Source organism: Bos taurus, chromosome 1 (assembly GCF_002263795.3).
Source record: "Bos taurus isolate L1 Dominette 01449 registration number 42190680 breed Hereford chromosome 1, ARS-UCD2.0, whole genome shotgun sequence".
NCBI lineage: Eukaryota > Metazoa > Chordata > Mammalia > Artiodactyla > Bovidae > Bos > Bos taurus.
In genome coordinates this window covers 119,290,736-119,310,245 of record NC_037328.1, presented here as the reverse complement: position 1 = coordinate 119,310,245, position 19,510 = coordinate 119,290,736, and the positions used below count along the sequence as shown (strand labels likewise).

The 19,510-nt window shown below is 38.1% G+C and overlaps 1 protein-coding gene across 2 annotated transcripts in view; it reads left to right on the top strand.

Moving 5' to 3' along the window:
- Positions 1-12,851, top strand: part of CPA3 (carboxypeptidase A3) — a 32,147-nt gene extending 19,296 nt beyond the window's left edge. The window contains exons 10-11 of one of the 2 annotated variants that reach the window (NM_001192660.1): positions 647-731; positions 12,290-12,851. In NM_001192660.1, coding sequence (NP_001179589.1) covers positions 647-731; positions 12,290-12,477 — 273 coding nt within the window. In that variant the 3' untranslated portion in view covers positions 12,478-12,851. The remainder of the gene's footprint in view (positions 1-646; positions 732-12,289) is intronic. The other variant, XM_015473004.3, reaches the window with a different exon arrangement.
- Positions 12,852-19,510: the final 6,659 nt, after the last annotated feature.

Below are 19,510 nucleotides of genomic sequence, written 5' to 3'. Positions count from 1 at the left end.
GGTTACAGTTGTCCTTCTGACTTCAGTCAACTGTTTTCAACATTTCATTTTGAGTAGGAGCAGAGATTTGAACCAGTAATTAAAACTTTCTGTGTATATACAATAAATCTACAGGTAATATGTGGTCCATATGTGATCTGACTTTGGGAAAGATAAATATCTGATGCCAAAAACACCTCAGAGGAAAAAGAAACAATATATTTTTTTAGAAGGAAGGCCAGAAGGCAGAAAGGAAAGAGGAAGGGAGAGAGGAAAGAGAAGTGAGTATAAAAGAAAGACAGAAACACAAAATGAGAAATGACTTTACTGTATATAACTAATTTCACATTTAGAAGGCCTCACATTAACAACTGGAGAAGGAAATGGCAACCTACTCCCATATTCTTGCCTGAAGAACTCCATGGACAGAGAAGCCTGGTGGGCTACAGTTCATGGGGTCACAAACAGTTGGACACAATTGAGCAACTTTAACTCACTCACATTAACAATATTTGTACCTTACTTTAAACAAATTTCTTAATCATTTGTTTTATTTTGATCTTCAAATGGCAAATAGCCAGTAAAACTGACCTTTTGTAATCCGCAGTAAATTAACTGCTTTTACTTAGTATCCAGTTCCTCCACTCTAACTTCGCTTTCTCTCCAGGCCAAAGTTGCAAAGATCGCCACTGATGTTCTCTCAACTCCATATGAAACCCACTACACCTATGGCCCAATAGCATCAACAATTTGTAAGTTTTTCCTGTGTCATTTCCCCTAATTCTCTTTTACAGATATTAAGGAAAGCTAAAGAATTCATAATATAGAATTAGAACATATGGAATTGCTAATTTAAACTTCAGTTTTAACAGGAGATTCTGAATTATATGTGAACTCAGAAGATAGATTCTACCTTTTGGGAGGATAAGATTTTTCTAGAACCAAATTATACTGAACCTTTACAAGGTGACAAGGTCAACAGGAATAATTACATCAAGACAAATTTACAGTTTAATTCTTCCATCTTCTATTCTCTACCACCACCACCACCACCACCAAAGCTGTGGCAGAGTCCACTTTATTTTTTTTTTTTAATCATTTAGCTTTGACTGGACTCTTTCTTCCTTGGCCTTGTCCCTATGCAAGCACAGTCTTTCCCCTAGCTCCTGGTGAGTAAATAGGTAAGCCAACAGTTTCGGCCACTTTGATCATGTAAAAACAGTCTCCTGTGGCTCTCAGCAGTTTCCTACTGTGTTCAACTGAAATCTACATGGTGAATTAAGAAAGGAGGTCCCAAGGTCCTAGTTCTGCTGCTTTTTTTTTTTTTTTTAATGTCTCAGAACCACTTCTTATTCTTCACTATTTTTAAACTTTCATTGTCTTTCCATTTTGTTAATTATTGATTTAAATTTCTTACAAGTCAGGCACTGTGCTTAGCCCTTGATTTTCACAATCTCAGTTACTCCTCACAATATTCTATGAGGTATGTAGTACTTGTAGCCAGCTTAATGGGGATACAAGCCCAGGTTTTAAAAAAAAAAAAAACAAAGTCCATGATCTTAACCACTGTGCATATAATCATTTCCCATTTGGTTTTACAGCTAAAATAACTAGGCTTTTCCATTTCCAAGCAATAAAAAGAAATTCATTTGGTTTTCACCAAAGACCCTTAATTCAGACCTTGGGAAGTGAGACCATTTCTTCTCCGATCCCACCGAACTTAGTTTGGAAATTCTTTAGTAAAAACCATCTTTTCTCCAAACTATTTCCAAGCTTCAGTCCTTATGCCCAAACTTTACAAGAAATTTCAATGAAACTTCTTATACAGTCTTAACTTCCTAACAAAATTTAATTCCTCAAAAGCAAGGATTATACTTCAGAGGTCCTCTCAGATCATATAGTCTCTAGTACAGGACATGGAACAAAAGTAGAATTGATTCTCATAAACTTACTCAATGAAATGATGTCATAACTTGTCCAAAAGAAGTGAACATGGATTGAAACCACAGCAAAACTAGACTTGATATAGAGTGACCTATATTACTCTCTAGAGCCATGATAGCCAACATTTTTAGCACAAAGACTATTGCTTAACTTTTAAACATTTCATGGATCAACTCACCAGCACTAAATACAAATGATTATTCCCAATATACGTTTGGAATGTGTGGATTGAAAAAATAAACATGTGCATTCTGTGGGTTCCATGTAATAACTCTACTTGGCCATACATTATAAACCACTTCCCTAGCCCAAGCTGAAAGAATAAACTGTAACTAAAAGTCTATATCCTCAACAATTGCTGTGGAATTTGAAAATGCTGCAGTCATCGCAGCATTTCTAGAGCCCATTTACTGGAGGTTCCCTTGGTGGATTGGAAAAATGACTTAAAAAGCCAGACAAGATCCATTCTTAGAGAACATGCATCAGCAATCACATATCAACCAGCTGTGAGCTTAAAAGGGCTGAAGAGAAAATACAGTGACATAGCCAATTGCCAGCATCCAAATAGATCTTGCTGCAACATAACCAGGCCAGAGATTCATTACACATACAAGTGGATAACCAGATTTCAAACCAGGTGATATACCCAGCTATATGAGTGGACAAAAATAAACAAAGAACCAAAGGACAGAATGTCAGCCTACTTAGTGGATACTGGGAGATAGCAGGGCCAGATAAACCAGCCAGGTATGATGTAAGAGTAATTTCTACATCATAATGAGGGAAAACACACAAATATTCTTGGCAGCAAAGAACAAAGGGTTGCGAGCAGGAACAAACTTTGCAAATGGCAGCTAGGGCATCAAAGGATTATTACTCTCACACTTTCAATATACATATAGATATACACACACACATACATACAAACATGTATATACATATATGTATATGCAAACATACATGTATGTGATATGTATTTGCATCTATGAAAATTATGAGCATACTAGAGCTATGCATTTGCATTGCATCACAATCATAATAAGCAAGAATTTACGGAGCACCTGCCTAATAGCCCAGCACTTGGACCTTTGAGAGATAGATGAAAGACACAACAACTGCATTCAAAGAGTTACCTTCTAACTGGGAGGAGGAGATGCCTAAAGATAACACAGCTCCATGCTATCATATGTCACTTTAAAAGTGGGAGGATAAAGAGGAATTATTATTCTATACAACTGTGTTGTATTTTAAACTTTTTATTATATATTATAAAGATTTTTTAAGCAATTCAGATTTAGAAAGAATTGCCTCTTCCATATATGGGCATCAGCAACTTGATAGATGTATAAAACTCTAAGGAGTCACTCCTTTAATAAAGCATTTGATTAAACGTTAATCAAATATTCATGAGAAGCAGGGGTAGCCAAGCAGTTGACTTGGTAAGAATAGAGAAGAGATGCACCCCACGATTAAAGTTTAGTCATTCCAGTATTCTAATTGTCATTTAACATGTTCCAGGATTTGGGGGAAGCAACTAGCATTTACCAGTATTTTTCTCTTTGATTTGATGGAGACAGAAAAAGAAGACTGAGAGAGCATTTTTAAAACCCAAACTGTGGAAAGATCCCTGGCCTCCAGAAGAACATAAATATATCTGCAATTGTAACCTAATAAGCAAATAAGTTCAAACTGTAAAATCTAAAACCAGGAGGATACCTAGATAATCTAATTTATGGTTCTCAAGCCTGACTTCTAATTAACATTATCTGAGGAGCTTTTACAACATGCAGATGATCAGGTCCTGTCCCCAGAGATTCAGATTTCATTAGTCCATGATGAGGTCCAGGAGTCTGAATTTTCTTAAAGTAGTTGAAGCAATTCTAAGATGAAACTAGGGTGGAGAACCACTGATATAAGCTAAACCCCTCATTCATAAACTATGAAATTGAGATATAGAAAGATTTGATCCCTTAGGGGCAAAATAGGATAAAAAATAAGCATTCCAGATCACAAACTGTAAACCATGAAGCACACAAAAACTGATATTAAAACATCATGAAATGCTTATATTTGCATACTGACAGCATAGCCAATCCTTTACCATCTTAGAAATAACTGAACATAGTGCGTGGTTAGCAAGAATACCTCACTGAATTGATAGAAACCAAGAAGTTGGCATCAATAATATCATCTGTCTATGGGTCACATCATGATTAAAAAGTTAATTTCAAAGTGCCGTTCTTGTTGCCTTCCTACACATCAAAATCGCTAGCTCTGCTCTTGTTTCTCAACTCTAGAGTACTGTTCTCTATACTCTTTCAGTTCAGTTCAGTCATGTCCGACTCTTTGCGACCCCAGGAACAGCAGCACGCCAGGCCTCCCTGTCCATCACCAACCCCACAGTCTACAAAAACCCATGTCCACTGAGTCGGTGATGCCATCCAACCATCTCATCCTCTGTTGTCCCCTTCTCCTCCTGCCCTCAATCTTTCCCAACATCAGGGTCTTTTCAAATGAGTCAGCTCTTTGCATCAGGTAGCCAAAGTATTGGAGTTTCAGCTTCAACATCAGTCCTACCAATGAACACCCAAGACTGATCTCCTCTAGGATGGACTGGTTGGATCTCCTTGCAGTCCAAGAGACTCTCAAGAGTCTTCTCCAACACCACAGTTCAAAAGCAACAATTCTTTGGTGCTCAGCTTTCTTTATAGTCCAAATCTCACATCCATATACGACCACTGGAAAAACCATAGCCTTGACTAGACAGAACTTTACTTGACAAAGTAATGTCTCTGCTTTTTAATATGCTGTCTAGGTTGGCATAACTTTCCTTCCAAGGAGTAAGCGTCTTTTAATTTCATAGCTGCAATCATCATCTGTGATTTTACAGCCCAGAAAAATAAACTCAGCCCCTGTTTCACTGTTTCCCCATCTATTTGCCATGAAGTGATGGGACCAGATGCCATGATCTTAGTTGTCTGAATGTTGAGCTTTACACCAACTTTTTCACTCTCCACTTTCACTTTCATCAAGAGGCTTTTTAGTTCCTCTTCACTTTCTGCCATAAGGGTGGTGTCATCTGCATATCTGAGGTTATTGAGATTTCTCCCGGCAATCTTGATTCCAGCTTGTGCTTCTTCCAGCCCAGCGTTTCTCATGATGTATTCTGCATATAAGTTAAATAAGTACAGTGACAATATACAGCCTTGATGTATTCCTTTTCCTATTTGGAACCAGTCTGTTGTTCCATGTCCAGTTCTAACTGTTGCTTCCTGACCTGCATACAGGTTTCTCAAGAGGCAGGTCAGGTGGTCTGGTATGGCCATCTCTTGAAGAATTTTCCACAGTTTATTGTGATCCACACAGTCAAAGGCTTTGGCATAGTCAATTAAAGCAGAAATAGATGTTTTTCTGGAACTCTCTTCCTTTTTCCATGATCCAGCAGAGGTTGGCAATTTGATCTCTTGTTCCTCTGCCTTTTCTAAAACCAGCTTGAACATATGGAAGTTCATGGTTCACATATTGCTGAAGCCTTGCTTGGAGAATTTTGAGCATTACTTTACTTTACATTACTTTACATTACACAATTACTAATGCAATTGTGCATTAGTCTGAGCATTCTTTGGCATTGCCTTTCTTTGGGATTGGAATGAAAACTGACCTTTTCCAGTCCTGTGGCCACTGCTGAGTTTTCCAAATTTGCTGGCATATTGAGTGTAGCACTTTCACATCATCTTCCAGGATTTGAAATAGCTCAGCTGGAATTCCATCACCTCCACTAGCTTTGTTTGTAGTGATGCTTTCTAAGGCCCACTTGACTTCACATCCAGGATGTCTTTACCACTCTACATTTTGAAAAGAAGAAAATCAAGACCCCCGAATTTGTAGTTCAACATCCAATATCTATCCACTAAGACATTTGAACTGAAATACAACGGGGAACAGATGTGGGGAAAAAAGAATTTCAGTCCATGCCCATGTATCTAGAGCTTCAGCTCTTGCTGAAAAAAGAATTTTGACTCTTGTTGACATAAAAGTGCATGTTATTAGTTTAAAGCATATTGATATGTTTTTTAAAACATACAAGTTAAGCCACCGGTGTCACTTTATGTGGATTTCTTTGGAATGAAACCAGATTGTTAGTTCAGTTCAATTTTATTTTGACTTTTTTGAGTGCATTACAGTGAGTTCCTTGTGCTTAACATGCCTTGAAAAGAGTAGGAAATTTTCTTCTTATTGTCAATATTTTAAGACAATGTTGTGAGCAGAACAAAAGATTACCTTGCAGAACTTGATTAAGACTTTTTGTTAAGAGGACTACAGATTGACATGTGGTGGGTAGGACAGTACAATGGTTAGTCACACAAACCCTGAAGACACGCAGCTTGGGTCTGATTCCTCATTCAACCACTTACTAGCTATGGGTCCTTTTTTGTAATTGAAGTATTTTTTTTACTTACACTATTAGCATCAGGCTTCAAGTATATTAATTCAGTATTTTTGCAGATTAATGGTTATTATAGGTTATTATAAGATAATAGCTATAATTCCCTGTTATACAGTATATCCTCATCACCTATCTATTTTCTACATCTATGTTGTCTTTGAGTAAACTGCTTAATTTCTTTGTGCCAAAATTTCCTCTTCTATAAAAGAGCAATTGGTGCCAAATCACAAGGTTTTGCTAGGAGTTAATAAAATGAGTTACCACACATAAAGCACTTAGAAGGGTTCCTGGTATTTAGCAAGTGTTTGTTATTATATTTTATAAATATATCCACATATTCTAGTGGGTACAGATGGAGATAAATAAAAGGCTAAGCAACATGTTCAACTAAGTTGTATAATAATATATTCTTAACAAGTAAAAAGCTTTCAATGTTGTATTTATTTTATGTCTTAATATAGTTTTTGTTTGCAAATTTAAGGTTTCAAAGATACAAAAAGTGGTATCATAAAAGAAAATGTATTACACTCAATAACATCACACAATTATAAAAAATCACAAATTACATAAACTCTCAATCACCACCATTAATCTTAATGAGAGATGTCACATAAAGTAAATTTGTAAAAATGGAATATCCATATTCTTTAACTCTTTGAAATCACAGCAGTTTACTTAACTGCAAATGGAAGGCTGGTACAGCTAGAAATTGGCCGCGTTTATTGAAATGTCTAGCACACATTGGAGAAGGAAATGGCAACCCACTCCAGTGTTCTTGCCTGGAGAATCCCAGAGATGGGGGAGCCTGGTGGGCTACCATCTGTGGGGTCGCACAGAGTCAGACACGACTAAAGCGACTTAGCAGTAGCAGTAGTAGCACACTCTAAATCATCATGCAAGACACAACCCCTATTTTCCCTACCTCCATTGCTATAGAACTCTTACCTTTATGTTCTTTTTTTTCTAATAAACTTAAACTCAACTCTAGCTGAAAATGGCAGCCTTCTTGATCACTAAAGCTAGTGTATTTATCTCAGCTAACATGCCCCAAAAATTCCCTGCAACACTGGACCTTGTTGATATACCATTCTTGACACTCCCTTGGCTTCCTTGACACCAAACTTACCTGGTTTGCCTCTTCCTTCTTCTTTTCTACTCTGTCTCTGCTGACTGCCTCCAAAGCAGCTATTTTCCCCAAAATAGATATTATTCAGGTATTTCACCAGGTTCTGTCTTCAGGCACCCCCTCTTCCTTATTCTTTTCTAGAGAGGGAAGTGCTGTCTACCCTCACAGGCTGAAGCCTTCATTTGCCATCTAGAGGCTTCAGATGCCCAGCCAGGAGATCACCTTTCACTCATGCAGCAGTTACCTATGGGGATCAGTGGGAGCCCAGCAGCATCAGAGGAACCAACGAGATGAAAACAGCAAGTCAAAGGCTCTGAAAACTATGTTAACACTGGAACCAGAAGTCACCAAAGAAGAATAGAGCCTGTATGCTAAACCTAAACAGGGTGACTGCCTGCTAAAATAGATTTCCATTAAGATTTGACATAGTAGCCAAAGTGTCTAAGATACAGTCAAAAATCACTTACCCTGACAAAAATGAAAAAAAATCACAGCTCGAATGAAAAAAGACAATCAACAGATGTCAACACTGAGATGATTTCAGTGTTAGAATTATCTGACAAGAATTTCAAAATCATTATCATAAAAATGCTCCAATGAGCAGTTATAGATAGCCATGAAACAAATGATAACTTAGAAAATCTCACCAAAGAAATGCAAGGTATAAAAAAGAAGCAAATAGAAATTACGGAACTGAAAAACACAACAACTTAAATTTTAACAACTCACTGGAGAGGATCAATAGCAGAATGAATATGATGTAGAGAAGAATCAGTTAACTTGAAGACAGAACAATAGAACTTAACAAATCTGAAGAGAGAAAATAAGTTGAAAAAAAAATAAACAAAGCCTAAGGGACCTGTGGCATAATAACAAATGATCAAGCATTCATGTCATCAATTATCAGGAGAAGAAAAAGAAAAGGTTGGAAAAAATTATTTGAAGAAATAAAGACTGAAATTTCCCAAATTTCCTAAACACATATACCAACACACTTAAGAAACAACTGAACCACAAACAGTATAAGTTCAAAGAAACTCACATCAAGCCACACCATAAAGAAAGTACTGAAAACTAAAGACAAAGTAAAAACTCTTGAAAGCAGTGAAACAGAAATAATCTAAGGGGGAGAAACAATTCAAATGACAGCAGATTTCTCATTTGAAACCTAGAAGGTCAAAAGGAACGGATAACATTTTTCAAGTGCTAAAAGAACTATCGATCATAAATTCTATATTCAGCAAAGACATCCTTCAGAAATGAAGAGGAAAAAAAGACATTCTCAAAGGAAAACTAAGAGAATGTGTTACCTGCAGACCTACGCTTTAAAGATGGGTAGGGAAAGCTCTTCAAATAAGAAATAAATAATAACAAAAGGCCTGAAACTGTGGAAAGGAAAGAAAAACAACAGATTAGGGAATGAATGAAGGATAAATAGACTATCTTTCTCCTTATGATAGTTGAATCAATATAACTCCATCTGATGTGAAGTTTAATATATGTAGAGAAGTAATTGAGACAATTATATTTTAAAAGTGGGAAGGGGGAAAGAATCTAAAGGCAAATAGGATTTCTATATATTACCTGACATGCTAAAACACTGATACCAGTAGATTGTGATAAATTATGTGTATATATTGTAATACATAGAACAACCACTGAGAAAATTATGCAAACTGATACACTCAAAAACAATATTATAAATACATCAAAATGGAACCCTAAAAATATTCATGCAACCAAGAATAAGGCAATAAAAGAAATAGAGGAATGAAAAATGGAGGGATCAAATAAAAATCAAATAGTAAGATGGTAGATTTAAGGGATAGGAATAATTTACCTACATATATTAATTAAAAGGCTGAAATTGGCAGGGTGGGTTCATAAAAATATGACAATACATTGGCTACAAGAAACCCACATCATATATGACATAGGTTGAAACCAAAAGGCTGAAAAAAGATGTATCATGCAAACATTACCCAAAGGAGTGCTATACTATATATCAGATAAAGTAAATTTCAGAACAAAGAAATTTGATAGAAACAAAGAAGAACATTAGTGATAAAATGATCAATCCACCAAGAAGACATAATGACCCTGAACAAGTGTGTGTAAGCCAATTTCACTTAGGATGCTTCTGCTAGTTAATTTCCAAATCCATTTTCCCAGACACCTTCCTTTAAGACACAGTAAGTAAGAGAAAGGTGGCAGCAACCCCTGGCTCTCATCAACCTCCCAAACTTTCCAATTCACATGTCAATGCATAAACAAGGCTTCACATATCCTTCTGCGTCAAACACTGTGTATTTGGCAGGTGCTGTGCACAGAACTGAGGGGGAAAAGCACACAAAGCCAACTATGGCCTCAGAGATCCTGCACAAGCCCCGCCCAGGAGTTCCCCCTACCTTCTACCCCAGGGCTAGACAGGGTTCTTGCATTTTGTCAAGGCTGGACATCCCGATGGTATTTCTCTGGCTGTTACAGGCCACACAGCTCCCCAGTGTTCTGCCACCGGTTCCCAGATCCCTAGTAGGAGGAACCTATCCCCTAACTGATGCTAAACATATCCTTTTGTCTTCCTTGCTTTACCCTTTCTTTTCCCCATCACTGCTCTCTCTGAATTTCTGTTCCTGTTAATAGCATGTGGATTTTTTCCAGCTACCCAGATTGAAATATCTATCATTTTCTTCAAATTCTATGACTCTTCCATTCCGGCTTTTCTTACAAGCCCGATCAATTCTGTTCCCTGTGTGGTGACACTATGCTAGTTCAGGCTTTCACTCCACAATACCTCCTAACTGGTCTCTTTCCAGTGCCGTTGGAAGTACAGCACTGAAATGGCTATAATTGGTTTCCAAACAAAACATTTTTACTGACTTAACAAGCTTTCTGAACTTTGCCCACAAATTCTTGCTGTTCCGTTTTCTAGTCCAGCTGGATCTCACTGGTCCCTAAACCCTTCCATGCTTTCCATCCTTGTGGTTCACTGGCTAGAATGCCTTTCTTCAAGCCCCATCTGGAAAAATACTAGACTTTCTTCAAGGCTCTCTCCAAATACAATCTCCATCATGAAAGTGGTATTTCAGCAGGTATTGAGCATGAAATGTCATCCCCTTCACCAGGCCTAATAGCTTTCTTCCTCTGAATCTTCACAAGATACTATACCTTTCCTATGATTCTTTAATAGTCTGCCACATCTCTGCTGCTGCTGCTGCTGATACTGCTAAGTTGCCTCAGTCGTGTCCAGCTCTGTGTGACCCCATAGATGGAAGCCCACCAGGCTCCCCCATCCCTGGGATTCTCCAGGCAAGAACACTGGAGTGGGTTGCCATTTCCTTCTCCAATGTATGAAAGTGAAAAGTGAAAGTGAAGTCGTTCAGTTGTGTCTAACTCTTAGCAACCCCATGGACTGCAGCCCACCAGGCTCCTCTGTTTATGGGATTTTCCTACTGATTTGCATATTTGACTTCTTTCCCCACCAACTCGAAGTTCCAAACACACCAATAGTATCTTCTTCATCTCCGTACCCTATACCACCCACCCTCTACAGTTCCCAGTAAAGTGCATTGCACATATTAAAGGTTTGATAAATACATATTGAATAACTTTAAAGCAAACCCTATCTCTCTAACAAAATATTCTTTCTCTACTTCATCACAACTTTGAATTCTTATCTTTCAAATCTAAAATGTTAGTGTCAGTTAAACTCATTACTTTTTCTAAAACATAAGTAATTTTATATACAAAAAATATATATTTTTCTATTATGTAAGTCAAAACGTACAAAAATGTATTTATAGCATTTATATACACTTATATCAGAGAAGGCGATGGCACCCCACTCCAGTACTCTTGCCTGGCAAATCCCATGGACAGAGGATCCTGGTGGGCTGCAGTCTATGGGGTCACGAAGAGTTGGACACAACTGAGCGACTTCACTTTCACTTTTCTCTCTCATGCATTGGAAAAGGAAATGGCAACCCACTCCAGTGTTCTTGCCTGGAGAATCCCAGGGACGGTGGAGCCTGGTGGGCTGCCGTCTATGGGATCACACAGAGTCGGACACGACTGAAGTGACTTAGCAGCTTAGCATAAACTTATATAAAGCTTATATATAACCTCTAAATGTTTATATTTTTGGTCTTTTTAACAAATAATATTCTTAGTAAAATTTCACAAAAACTGATATGGAAATGTTGGATTAGGGGGATTAAACACATCCTTAAAATAACTGATTTAAACTTTCTCCTAACTATGAAATATTTTATCCTAGCAACATAAATGGAAACAGACCTGAACTATTAGAAGGAATCTAATTTCTCGAATCTTGTATGTATTGTCCTCCCTGGTGGATTTTCAGTGACCCATCCACTCCTGAGTTAGTCTCCTCAACTGCTTGCATTTGCTCAGACCACCTCCATCTATGACAACATGCACCCAGAAGACGAACTCAATTTAGACTCAAAATGATCCAAGCAAAATGTAATCCTGAATATACAGCACATATTTAAAGCATGTGGTGGATTCTAAAGCTGTGATTATTTTTTACTCAGCACTGCAACCTCCTGCACAGAGCAACCTGGCAGGCTATAGTCCACAGGGTCGCAAAGAGTTGGACATGACTGAACACACAGGCATGCACTACACTGCAGACTACTGCTCTCATTCATTACTGCAATTAATTGTACATATAATTATTTTTCATTGCTAATTTTACACCGGTGAATTTCTTTTTCAAAAAAATGTTAACATTTGTTTCTAATTAAATATTTACTGCTTATGTTTTACAGACCCAACATCAGGTTCTTCTTTAGACTGGGCTTACAACCTGGGCATCAAACACACATTTGCCTTTGAGCTCCGAGATAAAGGAAGATTTGGTTTTCTCCTTCCAGAATCTCAGATAAAGCCAACATGTAAAGAGACCATGCTAGCTCTCAAATTTATTGTCAAGTATATCCTCAAGCATACTTCATAAAGAATTGCCCTCTGTTTGGAATAAGCCAGTTAATTCTTCCCATGCCTTTCACTAGAAAGTCACGTCTTTGCTTGTACCTAGATTGGTTTCCATACCACCTGAACAGATCCTTTCTTGCTCACTTAAGTCCTATGTTATTTCTTTTTGCTTTTATTTACTCTCCATAACAACCTAACAAATAGCTTTAGGTGAAAGTTTAACCAAGTGAAGTTGTAACACAGCATAAAGTATTATTTTGAGTATTTTGAAAGGTAGTAGACTCTGGGTCATGAGACGAAAATGAGAACCTTCACGTTCTTCAGAACCACTTTCACCATGTGGCTTCATCATTTCATGTGCCAATATAATAAAAATAAAACATATTCTAAAACTTACCTTCTGTTTTTTATAAATTATGTTCTCTACATTCCTCTATTAGTACTAATAATCATGCATTAATTCTTTCTATGCATTCTGTAAACACAGAAGTATATCTTCAATTTTTAAAAAACATTTTGCCTACATATATTTAATACAAGTAGACCATGTTTATATCTGCACAATAGCAAAAGGATGTTCTAGAAGGAAATAAAGTAGTTTATTTAGAAATGAATCTCAATGCCTTAAACAACCAATCCAGTTCTCATCAACATCAGATCAGATCAGATCAGTCGCTCAGTCGTGTCCGACTCTTTGCAACCCCATGAATCGCAGCATGCCAGGCCTCCCTGCTCATCAACATAATGTACATTAAATTCAAAACAGTTTAAAGTGTCATAATCAGAGGAATTACCTACCAAAACACCTCTTGGCAGTTACAGACACAGTCAGAACGTCTGATCAGCTGTAATCCCTGTCTAACAATGGACAGAAAAGAAGCCTGGAAATATACTACAAATTGGAAAGAGAAAGTCATGTGGACTAAGGTCAATCGGAATAATTTATTACCTTTATACGTCTATAACCATATTGCTTAAGATAGTGCTACAAAATACCTTTTCTCTAAATTTATTCTTCTATATCTCATCATATGATAACACTGGTATCCACATACTAGAAATTCAGAAATAGATGGTCAACGAGAATTTAAGGGAGATGTAAGTAGAGAGTTCCTTGACTTTCTACAAACTTCTCAAAACAATCTGTATAAAAATTTAGAGGATCTTAAAAGATTCCGAGAAACCAGGTTAACAAATAAACTGGGACATTCCTTATGGCTCCTTTAAGGCCCCACAAAAGAAAGAGTGTCATTAAATCTATAAGGTGATGGTATATCTGATAGTTAGAAGGTAGGTAAAAGTTTCCCATGGAAAACTGTCTAAAATCTATATGCTGCTGCTGCTGCTAAGTCACTTCAGTTGTGTCCGACTCTGTGCGACCCCAGAGACGGTAGCCCACCAGGCTCCCCCGTCCCTGGGACTCTCCAGGCAAGAACACTGGAGTCCCTGGGACTCTCCAGGCAAGAACACTTGCCATTTCCTTCTCCAATGCATGAAAGTGAAAAGTCAAAGTGAAGTCGCTCAGTCGTGTCTGACTCTTAGCGACCCCATGGACTGCGGCCCACCAGGGTCCTCCGTCCATGGGATTTTCCAGGCAAGAGTACTGGAGTAGGGTGCCATTGCTTTCTCCGCTAAAACCTATATAGGGAAACCTATATAAAACTAATAAAATTGCTCTACAGATAGAGGAGGAAAATGCGACAGAGACAAAAAAAGATAAAATATAAAGCCTTGATTATAAGACTAAACTGTCCTTTATAAAAAATATAATATCTATACCTAAATATTTAGCATTCAAAACTGGCTCAGAACACAGGAATGTAAATGTGTTCCATTAAATTTGCCATATGAGAATTACACACTCATTCACACTTACTCAGCTGATAAAGGACTGAAAGAAATCATAATCTTAAAATGTACATAAAATATTTCTAATTCTATTAGGCCTTAAGGTAGTAGAGATGGAGAAGGCAATGGCACCCCACTCCAAGTACTCTTGCCTGGAAAATCCCATGGACGGAGGAGCCTGGTAGGCTGCAGTCCATGGGGTCGCAAAGAGTCAGACACGACTGAGTGACTTCACTTTCACTTTTCACTTTTATGCATTGGAGAAGGAAATGGCAACCCACTCCAGTGTTCTTGCCTGGAGAGTTCCAGGGACAGAGGAGCCTGGTAGGAGGCCGTCTATGGGGTCGCACAGAGTCAGACACAACTGAAGCGACTTAGCAGCAGGTAAGAGATAAGAGAGATAATCCCAATTGTTGAATATCATCCAGTGTTCACCCAGTTTATAAAAGGCACAAAAGTTTTAGTCACCATTTTATTTGAACCTTAATATAGCTTAATATTTCTTTTCTCAATTAGACAGAAAGCATTTGAGTGACAAAAAATAAAAAATCCTTACAAGATCATTCATTTCTTAATTAAATACCTTTTGCATGATATCTTAGATATTTGCTTGACTTTATGTGAATTGTGAAAATAAATATGTGAAGAAAATACATTAAATTTTAAAAACTAAAATTTCATTGTATTTATGGAAAATTTGAGTAGTCAGTAGTTGATTCTTCCCTTGTCATTTCTCATTTATCAGTAAAATGACTGTGTATCCAAGTTACAAGTAGAGCTGTCTCTTAAAGTATTCTTGACAATGTCTCACAAAAAAAATCTTCTAAATTATCATTCCTATTCTAGTGTTCATACCACCAAATTCACTCAAGAAACATTGTTTCCTATTTTGAACATTTTTATGGCAATGATCTAGTAGCTGAGACATATGTCTTCATTACAAGAGAAAATGAAATATCTTACTGATTATTTTTAGCAGTGCAAGTAAATTTTTGTTTCCAATGGGCATTATGACTTCAAACTGATTTTAAAATGCCACATCAGGGACTTCCCTGGTAGTTCAATGGTTAAGAATCCACCTGCCTATGCAGGGGACTCAAGTTCGATCCCTGGTCCAGGAAGATCCCACAAGCTTCTGGGCAACTAAGCCCAAGAACTGCAACTACTGAGCTCCTGTGCCCCGGAGCCCATGCTCTGCAACAAGAGAAGCCTCTGCGATGAGAAGCCTTCACCAAGAGAGTAGCCCCGACTCACTGCAACTAGCGAAAGCCTGTGTGTAATCAAAAATAAATAAATAAACTTTTTTTTAAAAAAAAGAGCCATAACAGAAGTATCTTCCCCACCCCCAACACACTGGATACATTCTACAGCTACATAAGTACTCACTGGCTAAATAAATATGAGACTTACTGACAAGAGTTTGTTTCTCACTTAAAACAAACATTTATGCTTGATTTTCTTTAGATGAAATTCCCAAAGAAACTTGCAGGAGATCACTGAAAATGTACAAGTTCTCTTTATTCTCAGGTTCTGCTGACTTGTTCTTACTAAGTGTTTAAATTATGCTGGTCATTCAAATGGATGAATGTTGGGTTTCTGCAGACATGGGAAAAGATCAAAGACAGAGAACTTGTTGATTTCACCACCTGGTTCTCAGTACTATAAACTAACTTTTTGCCTTTAACATAGAAAATATAAATGAAAGTTTTTCTAAAAGAGAACATGCCAAAAACCTATAATGAAATATGGTAGTATTAAATTGATGCTAATTTCCCAGGACACAAATAATAAAAAGCAGTAGCAGTAAATAATCTCAGTTGAATACTCATTTATACAAATGTCTATAAGAAGTAATAACACCTAGAAACTGTGCCCAAGTTTATAAACTGCTACGTGTGAGTTTGTGTGCCCAGTTGCTCAGTCATGTCCAACTCTTTTCAACTCCATGAACTGTAGCATGCCAGGTCCCTCTGTCCATGGGATTTCCCAAACAAGAATACTAGAGCAGGTTGCCATTTCCTCCTCCAGGGGGTCTTCCGAACCCAAGGACAGAACTCGTGTCTCCTGCATTGCAGGAGGATTCTTTACCGCTGTGCCACCAACGAAGCCCAATTTAAGGGTTATTGATCCTCAAAAGTTTATAAGCACAACTGAAAACAAAATCCAACATAATTTGAAAAATACATGCACACATAAAAGTAAAACTTAACTCCAATCCAGGGATCTCAGAGTTTGCATAGCAACTTCATCTCTTTTGTAGTTGTTTGTTACTATTGATTTTCTCCTTTGCTTTTTTAAACAATATTCAGAAAAAATACATAAATGTATATTAGATAGCTGGAAAATAGAAAACATTTCCAATTATCAAAAACAAGTAAATTAGATGTCCTGAAATTTTACAAAATAATTATAGCATGCCAATGCATTTGTTATAATTAGGTGGCCTGAATGTCTCCCTGCTCTGAAGTGCCACCTACAGCTTCCCTAGTTGTTCTGACCCTAAGCTGGTGCTTGTTCAAATGTAATATATGGAGACTGACATTACCAAGATGGCCAAATAAGATGTCCCTCACTAACATGTCCCCCTCAACAACAATAATTTGGCATCCATCCAGGGACAAAGGTGCCTCTGTAGGAGCAGCAGAATCCAGCTCCATATGCCAAGGGGAATGGACATACAGACCCCAGTACCAGCTATGGACCCTGAATGGCCCATGAACTGGCTCTAGCCCCTCTTGGCCACAAACCAGGAGTCCCTATAGAATACTCACTTGAACAATGAGCTACTTACTTTATGGAAGCCCAGGAGTTCAGTGGAGAAGCCCCAATATACCACCAGAGCAAAAAAAAAAAAAAAAATCCAAGATTGGACACATTGGAGAGGAGAAGAGGAATAGTTTGACTTCACCCTCATCACATTTCCCCGAAGGTGCCACAACTCAGTCTAAGAGAACTCTTCTTGGCCTGTGATTTATCCCACAGAGGAAAGGGAGGGTATGTGAGTGAGCACCTGGCTCCCTCACCTATGTGGGACACTATCCTGGAGGCCCATTTCTCTCTGGTCTCATCCAGCATACTGAGTCATGAGCTGCATGGCTGGGAGCAGTGAGCAGCTGGGAGAACAGCATCTGGGAGTAGAATGCATCAAAGAGACATGAATGATTCCAACCGCATCACAGATTCCATTCTGGAGGCTTACCTACGAGTCACTGGGATATCTTGCCCACAGATTTCCCCAACCAGCACAGCTACTCCAAGCACTTCACAAACACACACACAGAAACATAAATATACACACTTCATGGCCAGCTCCCTGTGTATGCTTCCAATCGTAGTGAAAACACACTTTAGCAGATAATGAGCACATACCCAAAACAAAGCAGGTCTGACTCTGTGGGCCAAAAAGAAACCACAGGCTTAAACTTTGAGCACTTCTCTTGGGAAAGTAAAAGGGAGGCTGTTGACACCCAGCCTGGTATACTACAGGATCAAGAGAAGGTATACAAGCTTAAAAATTCTGCCATAAGAGGTAGTAAAAAGTATGGAGCAGGCTATAGAAAGTCTGAGAAAGTCTCAGAATTCCTAACAGGACTGAAGGAGAGTTATTTCTCTCCTGAAATCAGTCAGTAAAGACTGGAGGAAGTGACTGCTACTTCAAATATGAAGATAGAAACATAAAACTTCAAGGAACATTGAAAGTCAAGGAAACAGGATACCACCAAAGGAAAACAATAATATTCCAGTTCAGTTCAGTTCAGTTCAGTCGCTCAGTTGTGTCTGACTCTTTGCGACCCCATGAATCGCAGCATGCCTCCTTGTCCATCACCAACTTCCAGAGTTCGCCCAAACTCATGTCCTTCGAGTTGGTGAAACCATCCAGCTATCTCATCCTCTGTCGTCCCCTTCTCCTCTTGTCCCCAATGCCTCCCAGTATCAGGGTCTTTCCCAATGAGTTAACTCTTCGCATGAGGTGGCCAAAGTATTGGAGTTTCAACTTCAACATCAGTCCTTCCAATGAACACCCAGGACTGATCTCCTTTAGGGTGGACTGGTTGGATTTCCTTGCAGTCCTAGGGACTCTCAAGAGTCTTCTCCAACAACACAGTTCAAAAGTATCAATTCTTTGGTACTCAGCTTTCTTCACAGTCCAACTCTCACATCCATACATGACCACTGGAGAAACCATAGCCTTGACTAGATGGACCTTTGTTGGCAAAGTAATGTCTCTGCTTTTTAATATGCTATCTAGGTTGTTCAGGGCTTCCCTGGTGGCTCAGAGGTTAAAGCATCTGCCTGCAAGGCGGGAGACCCAGGTTCAATCCCTGGGTTGGGAAGATCCTCTGGAGAAGGAAATGGCAACCCACTCCAGTATTCTTGCCTGGAGAATCCCAAAGAGTCAGACACGACTGAGCAACTTCACTTAGGTTGTTCATAACTTTCCTTCCAAGGAGTAAGCGTCTTTGAATTTCATAGCTGCAATCTCCATCTGCAGTGATTTTGGAGCCCAAAAAATATAAAGTCTGACACTGTTTCCACTGTTTCCCCATCTATTTGCCATGAACTGATGGGACCGGATGCCATGATCTTCATTTTCTGAATGTTGAGCTTTAAGCCAAGTTTTTCAGTCTCCTCTTTAACTTTCATCAAGAAGCTTTTTAGTTCCTCTTCACGTTCTTCCATAAGGGTGGTGTCATCTGCATATCTGAGGTTATTGATATTTCTCCCGGCAATCTTGATTCCAGCTTGTGCTTCTTCCAGCCCAGTGTTTCTCATGATGTACTCTGCATATAAGTTAAATAAGCAGGGTGACAATATACAGCCTTGACGTACTCCTTTTCCTATTTGGAACCAGTCTGTTAACTCACCCCAAAAACATGGAGATCTACCATTTATCTGAGAAAGAATTCAAAATATCTGTTTAATGGAAGCTCAATGAGCTACAAGAAAATACATACAAAATAATCCAGTGAAACTGAGAAAATAATACACAAACAAAATGAGACATTTAACAGAGATAGAAATCACACACACACAAAAAGAGTCCAGCAGAAATTCTGGAGTTAAAGAATGTAATGAATAAAATGAAAAAATACAATAGATAGCATCAACATCAGAATGGATCAAGCAGAAGAATCTGTGAACAGAAGAAAAGAACTTTGAAATTATCCAACCAGAGAAGAATTAAGAAGAAAAGTGAATGTTTATGT